Below are 9,776 nucleotides of genomic sequence, written 5' to 3' on the forward strand. Positions count from 1 at the left end.
TATATATATATATATGTTAGGTGTCTAATGGTTTACGATGTCTCTCTTCTTTGTGAATTGTACCTTTTATCATTAAAAATATTCTTCTTTGTTTCATTTAACTTCTGTGTGTCTTGGGTTTTTTCACATGTTAATAAATGCCTTCCTTGCTCTCTTTTTTGTTTGCATTTTTCCGGTACTTCTCAGACCATTCTTTTAGTGTCATCATTTTGGTTTCACTTAAAATGTCTCTTATCAACAACATTTAGACTGTTCTTTGCTCAATTTGAGAGTCTTCGTCTTTTAATGGGGGGATCTAACCTATTTACATATAGGGTGATAGTTTAGATAGATTGGGCTTATTTCTACTGTCTTATTCTTTGTATTTTTGGTTAATTATATATTCATGTTACTTCTCCTGTACCTCTTATTTTTCCAGAATGATCCAGCTTCTTTTTCTGTAATGATGTGGAAGTCATGTACCCTGTTTCTATCTTGCTAGAGCTTATCTGTCAATTTTATTAGATACATCTAAAAAATTAATTTCAAGGCATCAACAGTAGCAATAAAAAGATAAATACTAATGTTGGAAGAGAGTAATGAAATGGGCATTTTTACACATTATTGGTGGGAATGTAAAATCTTATCCCATGTTTCCAGGTGTTTATAGTGAGGGGGTGGGGAAAGTAGCCCTGATTACGTGGCTTAAACCAGGGAGGGCCTGGGGCTATCTCAGTCTCATCCAAGCTACCAAACTGTCCATGAAATTTCCAAATGAAAAGCCAAGTGTTCTTGGTGAGAAAGGATGAAAACAGATGTTGGCATGGCAACCAGTACCCTCTACAATGGTCATTGTAGCATTGTTTACAACTGAGAAAACTTGGAAGCAACCTAAATGTGCATCACAGGGAACTGGTTAAATTACGGAACATGCGCACTATTCTTCTGTTCTTCTGGGGAGATCAAGAGAATCTTGATTTGGGAATTCCCTGGTGGTCCATTGGTTAGGATTAAGCTCTCTCACTGCCGGGGCCCCAGGTTCCCGGGTTTGATCACTGGTCAGGGAACTAAGAACCCGTATGCCTCACAGCGCGGCCAAAATTAATAGAATCTTGATTTGCACAGAGCTTTGGAAGATAGTGGGGTCTCCAGAGGCATAGATAGGAGAATAAGAAGACCCTGGGGCTAGAAAGTCATGGAAAATTTTGGGTCTTGTGCAATGAATGTCAAGTCATGAGGGAATAGATATTATAAGGAAGTTCAAGTAACTGACAAGCAAAGAGGAAAACTGACCAGAGGAGCAGATATTCAGAGAGGAACAGAAAAGTCATGAGCAGTCAGGCCCTTGATTTCTGCTCTTTCTGAGGTCTGGTTTTCTGCGTTTTTGGGTTGTTATGCGTATCACTTCAGTAGACCTCCTTTTCCCTGAAATAACATGAGTCCCTATTCCTTGCAAGCAAAAGGCATGTCATGGAGATAAAATCAACATATTGTGACAGTGTGAGGGCTTATGACAGACCTGTATTTAAAGATAAGAGGCAAGTCAAATTATCTGGTAAGCCCTTTATCCTAATCTACATCTCTGAGCTCAGCCTACTCTACTAGCTGCCATCCCTCCTCTGTGCTCCTTTTGTCCCTCACAAACTTCTCTCTCACCAAAGTCCTCTTTCCCCCTAATTTTTAGCCTTCCTTCCTTTTTCTCTTGACTATTTCATATGATCTCAACTGTCATCTTTGAGCAGATGATGCCCAGAGCTCTCTTTTGAGCTCCCAGCCTGTATTTCCTTGGCCCTGCTGGACATTCCAACTCTGCTGTTCTTCCGTCTCCTCCAAAGCAGCATGTCTCAGAGCTCATTATCTTTTTTTCCAAAACTGGATCTTACTTTTGTATTCAGTTAATGGCACCATGATTCCCTTGGGAAACCAGACTGGTACACCTTTTTCTCTCCTCTTTCCCTTGTCCCCATCCCTACTTCACCCAGTTAGTTGCTGAGTTCTGTCATTTTGTATCTGAAACATTACTGCATTTGACCCATAACCCCCTTTCCCACTGTCACTCCTTTTGCTCAGATCTGTTTTGTTTTTTCAAATTTTTTGGCCATGCTGCGTGGCATGTAGGATCTTAGTTCCCTGACCAGGGATTGAACCTGAGCCCCCTGCATTGGAAGCACGGAGTCTTAACCACTGGACCACCAGGGAAGTCCCATCAGATCTACTGAATGTTCCCTCAGGGCTTTAGTTTTTCTAATTATCTGACCATAGAAAACCACCTGTGTAAATATCCAGGCAAATTTTTTTTTAAGTCTATGTGTAGGCTAGGGTTGGATAGATATAGGACAAGGCCAATTATTGCAAGAAATGTATGTCTAGAGTTAGGGAAAGTTGTTAAGAATTAGGGAGGGACTTCCCCAGTGGCGCAGTGGTTAAGACTCCACGCTCTCAAAGTAGGGGGTCTGGATTCGATCCCTAGTCAGGGAACTAGATCCCACATGCATGCCGCAATTAAGAGTTCATATGCCACAACAAAGGAGTCCACAAGCTGCAACTAAGGAGCCCACCTACCGCAACTAAGGAGCCCACGAGCCACAACTAAGGAGCCTGCCTGCTGCAACTAAGACCCGGTGCAACCAAAAAAAAAAAAAAAAAGAAGTTAGGGAGTAAGCCTGAAAAGATAACTAGAAAAATTATACGACTAAATAGGAGAGAAGAGGGGATAAGGCTCAAAATAAAAAAAACTAGACACAGAAATATTTTTAGTATCCCCAAGGAATGCTGTACATGTTTAGTAGTGGTAAATTGGGTAGCATTCTGTAATTCTGGAAACAGCATGGGAGGAGCTGGAGGTAACAGGGTATAGCAGAGGTAGAGATGGCTCCATGTGAATTGGGATGGGTCTAAAGAGAGTCAGGGAGCATAGATAATTTGGACCATCTCCACTTTTGTAAACTTTGACAAATTAAACAAAGCTTAAGTCTCACTGGTCTGGCTAGCCGATGTGGAAGAGGAAAAATGAAGCCATCGATCTCAGGTGAATTCGGGTCTGCATTTCCTGAGGCCCATAGCATGTGAGAATGGTCAGGTTGTTTTAGAGAGCTCTGAGCCAACAGGCTCAGCCTCAACCTCAACCACAGCCTCAGCCCCAATCTACCTGCACACGGCTTTCCCCATTTGATTCCTCCTATATACGTTAACGGATTAATCTGAGCAAATTTCAGCTCTGGTCTTGTCACTCTTCAGCTAAAGAAATTTCACTAGCTTCCCATAGACTCAAGAGTAAAATCCCAATACAATCTTCAGACTAGCTTTCAAGGAAGTATGATAGATGTAAAAGCAATAGATTTTGGCATAGAAGACCTGGGTCCAAATACTGGTTCTGACAACTATCTATGGGGCCTTGGTCAAGTTACTTTAATTATCAGAGCCTGCTTCCTCATCTGTAAAATGTAGCTGATACTGAATTTCACACAGTTGTTGTGAGAGATAAAGAAGATAACATGTATCTAGTACACAGTACCTTGATCAATAATTTCCTCCTTTCCTTACTTCATTACCCAGCTTCAACTTAGTTTTTCTAAAATTATTTTTATCCGTATTTCTCTTTATGCACTATTGGTTCTAGTAAAACAGAATTGCTCACATCCCTGGTATCACTCCAGATTCTTCAGAGATCTCTGCCTAGGTTCGTTTGCCATTTCATTCTATTCATTCAAAAATATCCATTAAATGACTATGATGTGCCAGGTGCTGTTCCAGAACCTGGGGATCTTAAAGTGAACAAGTTAGATGGAGTTTTCTTTCTAGACTGCAGTCCTTCTCCATGGATTGCTCTTTCCTCTACACAATGAAATTCTGTCTTTCGAAATTTAACACAAATGCTTCCTCATTCATTCAACAAATATTTGCTGAACACTTACTATGTGCAGATTCTTGGCTCAGGCAGTAAGGATACCACTGTGGAAAAGATGCCACTCATTCAGCATGTCGTCTGTGGAGAACATGGATAAGTAAAGAGGCTGCAATGAGGGTGCCATAAAGAAACATCCTAGAGGAGATGTCTAAGTGCTTCCCAAAGTTTCTCACATCAGAGCACACACAGGTGTTTGTTCTTGGCTGGAGATGACTGACCAGGATGTCTAGCTACCCCAAGCTCTGCCTGGCCGCCCCAAGGATAGAGGGGAGGGGGTGGTCACTGTCTCAACACACTGGTACTCCATTCACAACATACTTGTTGGTCTGGTCTAGGCTAAGACCTGAAGGATAAGTAGATGCTAAATAGGAGAAGAGATATTCTGGGCCTTTCACTTATTTAACAAGTCTTTATTAAGAATCTACTGTGTGCCAGACACTGTGCCCAGGGCTAGGAATACAACAGTGAACACAGAACCTGCCCTTAAGGAACTTTTACTTAAGGGATACGGACAAATGGACAGGCAATTACAATATTGAGGTAAGTGCTCTGATGGAGATAAGCTCAGAGGGCTATGGGATCTTACCCAGGTGTGAGAAGTCAGAGATTTACAGGGTGGTAAAATTTAACTTTAGACCTTCAAGTAAGTGGTGGGAGTGGGAGGTGGGAAAGGCATTCCAAGGAGAAGGGAATATGGTAGAAGTGAGATAATCACGGCACATTTTCACCTTGCTATCCCCCAAAACACTATGCTCAATATGCCATCTTCATCCACACCTCTATGCTTTGCCCATGCTCCCCTTCCCTGCCAACTCATGTTCTGGAAGCCAGCTCAAGCCACTTCCTCTTTGAAAGACTTCCCCAGGCAAAATTAGTCATTCCCTCCTCTCTCCTACACTGATGACTCTACTTTATGAACCAAAAATCTGGACAAATTGTCTGACAGTGAATTCTTTTTCTGATATGTAATTTTATTAGATGCTATAGATAACGGAAATTAAATCATGTTTTATTCATTTAACAAGCTGTCTTTAGTAAACAGAAAAACAGAGAAAACAACCAGATATTATATACTATATATTATCTGTGTCATTATTTTTGTTATTCATCTACCGTCAAAATTGATGGCAATGTTGTGTATATACGAATCTAAAGAGTTTATAATGTTAAATAACTGTTAATCTTTGCTACTATTTCTATGCTAGGCTCTGAACCTTTACTTGTATTATGATGATTTTTTTTAACTTTTAATGGCTGTTCATTACTTTTCTGATTGTCTGACATACTGTCAGAGAGAGGATAACTGGAATAATATGTTTGGAATCTTCTCTCAACAATAATCTCTAAGTATTTTCATTAGTAATTTTTACAGTCTCCTTATTTGGGTCCAGTTCCTTCATTTTGTGACTCTTCTATGTAAATTACTTCTCTCCTGGTACTGTGCTCTGATAATATAGTGATGAGCAAGGATGACAGGGTCCCTGACTCAGTAAGTAACTGTGTTCTCAATGATCAGCCCTCAAGCCTCTCGTGTATTAACCCCTCTGCTTCTGAGCAGGTCCACTATTTTCTGGATCTACAGCTCTCTTCCTTTCCCACTGCTATAGTTCAAGGTCTTATTATCTTCCTCTGCCTAACTGGTTTCTTATCCATCCGACTATTCAACATGAGATTTCTAAAATGCAAATCTTTGGGCTGATTTTCAATTGCCCACAAAATTAAGTCCTGACTCTCGGACTTCTATGTAAACCCCTGCGGAACTTCTCTCTGGGTATAAGACCTGTCTTATCTCTGGGTATTGTCGAACTTGCACCCAAAGTTCAAGCAATGTCTTACTGCTTGCAGTAAGTACAGGACCTACCTGTTCGCGGAGTTTTGTCTGCGAGGAGAGGATCTGGGGGCGGTTACTAGGAGATTATCAACCATTAAAGGAAGAGCCTACACTAGAGGCTGGAAATGGGACGCCTCAAGCTTGCTGTGAAAGTACACATTTTTTCCCCAGTCGTAAGTAGATCCCATTTTTGTGATCTTATAATGCCCTCTCTAGCTGAGCCATTCTCACTACCTAATTCCAGACCCTTTCTGACCTACAGCATCAAAAGGAGCTGTGCTTTTAAGCCTCCATTTTTTTGTTTCTTAAGTTCCCTGGGCCTGGGACGTCCTTTACTTCCCAGCAGGCCTCGCGAGCCCTTATTCCGTGTTCGCGATTCGGGAAACTTTCTTTCTCGCTCGCCCACTGAGCCTCCCCACGTGGGGCTTCTATCCTCTGGTGCGCTTGTAGTTCTGTGACCGCAGGCCTGACACCTGCGGTGGTGCATTTAGCTACTGCTCCACCAGGCCCGTGAACCGCCTGCACCTGAACCATCACCGATGCCCCGCACCATCCACTGCACGCCACAGGAGCTCCGGGCTCACGCCGGGACTGTAGGGACGGGTAATCCGTCCTCCGGGGTCGCTGATGAAGAGCTGCCTCCGGTCACGTGACGCGCCCGTTATCACGCGGGGGCGGATCACCTGACCAGGGTGTCACGTGGCCCGGCCCACTGGGAGAGAGGAGACCGGCGGGCTATGGCAGGCTCCGCGCTCTGGTTTTCGCTGCTGCTGGCGGCAGCGTTCGCTGGGCGGGCGACGGCCCTGTGGCCATGGCCCCAGTACATCCAAACCTCCGAGCAGCGCTACACCATCTTCCCGTACACCTTCCAATTCCAGTACCACGTCAGTTCGGCCGCGCAGGTAGGCTGCTCCGTCCTCGACGAGGCCTTCCAACGCTACCGTGACCTGCTCTTCGGTTCCGTGTCCTTCCACTTTCCCCAACCCATGGGTGAGTCGGACCTGTCCCGTCTCGTTCCCGGGCTCCGAGAGGGCCTTCCTTGGGACAACTCCCCCAAACCTCCTGAAACGCCATTCCTTTGGCTTTTGACCAACCCTCTAGTCTATCCCAGTCCTCTAGCCTCCACTTCCACCTGCCCTTTTTCTCCAGCTGTCCTGTCAGCCTCCCCAAGGATTAGTCCCCCACCTCCATTCACTGAGCTGACTTCTGCGGCCAGGGCTTATCCGGAATCCTGCCCTCGGGCTATGTATTTCACCAAAAATGTCTGCTTTAGGACTACAGTTCATTCAGGATAGCAAATTACTGAAAATACGGTGCCAGTAGACATCTGACCATGTTCAAGTGTCGAGGGTCCTAGTGAGGCTGTGACCAGGGCTGGGGAGAGGAGACCAGAGCTGACACTCAAAATTGGTTAAGACAAGACAAGAGAGATAAGCAAAATTACATAAAAGTATCTGACACATAACATATTAGGTAAATGTTTAAACTGTGAGAAAAATCATAGAACGCTTGCATAAGGAAATGTGTTTTGAGCAGCCACTTAAAGTGAAGTGGTGTATGTACAGAAATTGACCAGGACGGAAAGGACGGTATTCGAGGAAGGAAGGCAGGCTTAGGCAGAAGTACAAAGGGTTATGATTGAGCTCAAAGTTCTTGGCTGGTGTGTGTAGTGAGGGTGGGGGGCGCTAGGGAGGGGTGAGGTTGGGGCGAGTGTGGGATTGAAATGAAGAGTCGGGAGTGCTTTGGATATGGGTTTCATCTGAAATAGCAGGGGCTGGTAGTTTTCTTTAAGGCAGCTGCTGAAAATTGTGTTTGAGGATGGTTATTTCACAGCAAATAGAAGAGTAGACTCATGAATAGAGTCAGCAATGCAAACAAATAAAATTCTAGCTTATGGGCTTAACATTTAGAATTTTCTCGAAACTCTCCTGGAATCTAGTTCTCTGGTTATGAGGTATAGGTGTTTATGGAGGGAAGCCATATTTATGGTTGAGCCGTATGGTAGTGTCAATTTTTCTGGCATTTTAAGTATGCTTAAATTATTTTCAAAAGTTGTTATATGAAGGACTTCCCTGGTGGTGCAGTGGTTAAGAATCCACCTGCCAATGCAGGGGATATGGGTTCGAGCCCTGGTCCGGGAAGATCCCACATGCCGTGGAGCAACTAAGCCCGTGCACCACAACTACTGAGCCTGTGCTCTAGAGCCCACGAGCCACAGCTACTGAGCCCGTGTGCCACAACTGCTGAAGCCCGCACGCCTAGAGCCTGTGCTCCACAGCAAGAGAATCCACCACAACGAGAAGCCCGCCCATCACAACGAAGATTAGCCCACGCTCACCACAACTAGAGAAAGGCCACACACAGCAATGAAGACCCAATGCAGCCAAGAAATATAATTAATTTTTAAAAAGATGTTTAAAAAGTGTTGTCATTTGATATGTAGAATTAAAAGTATTTAATCAAAAAAATGGCACTTAGAGTGTGACAGATGATTTAGGGAAAGAAATAGCATCAAAGGTAGTTCTTCACTGGTAAGATGCATTAGGCCAAGGAGGACAAAAGGTATGCTCTTGTGTCCATGGTCGATCACATACTTCTCTGAATCCTTCATGACAAGTAATAGAATGCTTCACATAAAACTGGCACTCAGAATATGTTTATTTTGGTATAGAAAAGTTAGGGACTGACTTAAATCTGTCACCTAATTGGTGGTTTGGTATCTGCCTATTCCAGTGCTGGGCACTCAGTGGTTACAGGAAAAATATATGACCCAGTCCCAAGCTTTGCAGTCCAACTGGGGAATATGAAGCAAAAGGATACAGTGTGTTTAAAATGCTTAACAGACACAGGGAACTATATTCAATATCCTGTAATAAACCATAATGGAAAAGAATATGAAAAAGAATATATGTATCGATACATATGTATAACTGAATCACTTTGCTATACACCAGAAACTAACACAACATTGTAAATCAAATATACATTAAAATAAAAGGCTTAAAAGGTAATTAGAATGTTTACTAGTATTATATAAATTAGGATAATTTCTATGCTTCTAAAAATTAAGTCTTTACCTGCATTGCTATAGGACTAGAGTTGAATCAAGAAAAGAGAAATAGGTTATGTGACAATGCTGTGCTGTAAATTCCCTAATGAAACAGATTTAGAGACAGACAAGAAACTAAATACAATGTTTATTTCAATTTTTTACCTCCCTGTAAATGAATTTGCTCTATTAGTTGAGGGGTCTTATCCACTGACATAATAAAAGGTGTTTTGGAGGAACATTACCAAAGATAGACAAGTAACTTCTTTCTCTCATGTTCCTCCTATGGAGTCTTCTCTTTGGAATACAGGTTCCTGGAGAGGCTTTCAAATGACTTGAGCCATAATCCTATTTCTGCAAAAAGAAGGAAGAATCTGTGGAGGAAAACAACATCAACAAAGCCCAAACTGTAGTATATTTCCCTATGGGGTTGATTTTAGTAAAGAAAACAACATATGCAAGTTAAAACTTAGCTAAAGCTTCTCCTCCAGATAACTTCCTTCCTTGTAGGCTTTGGGCCAGTGTCTTTCTTTTTTTTTTTTTTTTTTTAATATTTGAATTTTGTTTTATTTATTTTTTATACAGCAGGTTCTTATGAGTTATCCATTTTATACACATCAGTGTATACATGTCAATCCCAATCTCCCAATTCATCACACCCCCACCCCAACCCCCCGCCGCTTCCCCCTTGGTGTCCATACGTTTGTTCTCTACATCTGTGTCTCTATTTCTGCCCTGCAAACCAGTTCATCTGTACCATTTTTCTAGGTTCCACATATATGCGTTAATATTTGTTTTTCTGACTTACTAACCGCTCCTGTTGCGGAGCACAGGCTACGGACGCACAGGCTTAGCAGCCGTGGCTCACGGACCCAGCCACTCCGTGGCATGTGGGATCTTCCCGGACTGGGACACGAACCCGCGTCGCCTGCATCGGCAGGCAGACTCTCAACCACTGCACCACCAGGGAAGCCCTAATTTCATTCTTTTACATGTAGCTGTCCAGTTTT

At 43.0% G+C, this 9,776-nt stretch overlaps 2 protein-coding genes and 1 non-coding gene across 4 annotated transcripts in view; 1 reads left to right on the top strand and 2 right to left on the bottom strand.

Moving 5' to 3' along the window:
- Positions 1-5,852, bottom strand: part of TMEM202 (transmembrane protein 202) — a 20,186-nt gene extending 14,334 nt beyond the window's left edge. The window contains exons 1-2 of the transcript XR_003005538.1: positions 5,748-5,852; positions 3,894-3,964 (exon numbers count right to left, since the gene is read on the bottom strand). The gene's annotated coding sequence lies outside the window, so the exon portion shown is untranslated. The remainder of the gene's footprint in view (positions 1-3,893; positions 3,965-5,747) is intronic.
- On the bottom strand, positions 2,106-2,178 carry TRNAW-CCA (transfer RNA tryptophan (anticodon CCA)). The gene has a single exon. It is a non-coding gene; the product is annotated as a tRNA-Trp (tRNA).
- A 566-nt stretch (positions 5,853-6,418) lies between the features above and the next one.
- Positions 6,419-9,776, top strand: part of HEXA (hexosaminidase subunit alpha) — a 39,959-nt gene continuing 36,601 nt past the window's right edge. Inside the window, exon 1 of one of the 2 annotated variants that reach the window (XM_024761751.1) lies at positions 6,419-6,707. In XM_024761751.1, the coding sequence (XP_024617519.1) occupies positions 6,455-6,707 (253 nt within the window). In that variant the 5' untranslated portion in view covers positions 6,419-6,454. The remainder of the gene's footprint in view (positions 6,708-9,776) is intronic. The other variant, XM_024761752.1, reaches the window with a different exon arrangement.

The sequence above is a fragment of the Neophocaena asiaeorientalis genome, unplaced genomic scaffold, assembly GCF_003031525.2.
Source record: "Neophocaena asiaeorientalis asiaeorientalis breed wild unplaced genomic scaffold, Neophocaena_asiaeorientalis_V1.1 scaffold54, whole genome shotgun sequence".
Taxonomy (NCBI): domain Eukaryota; kingdom Metazoa; phylum Chordata; class Mammalia; order Artiodactyla; family Phocoenidae; genus Neophocaena; species Neophocaena asiaeorientalis.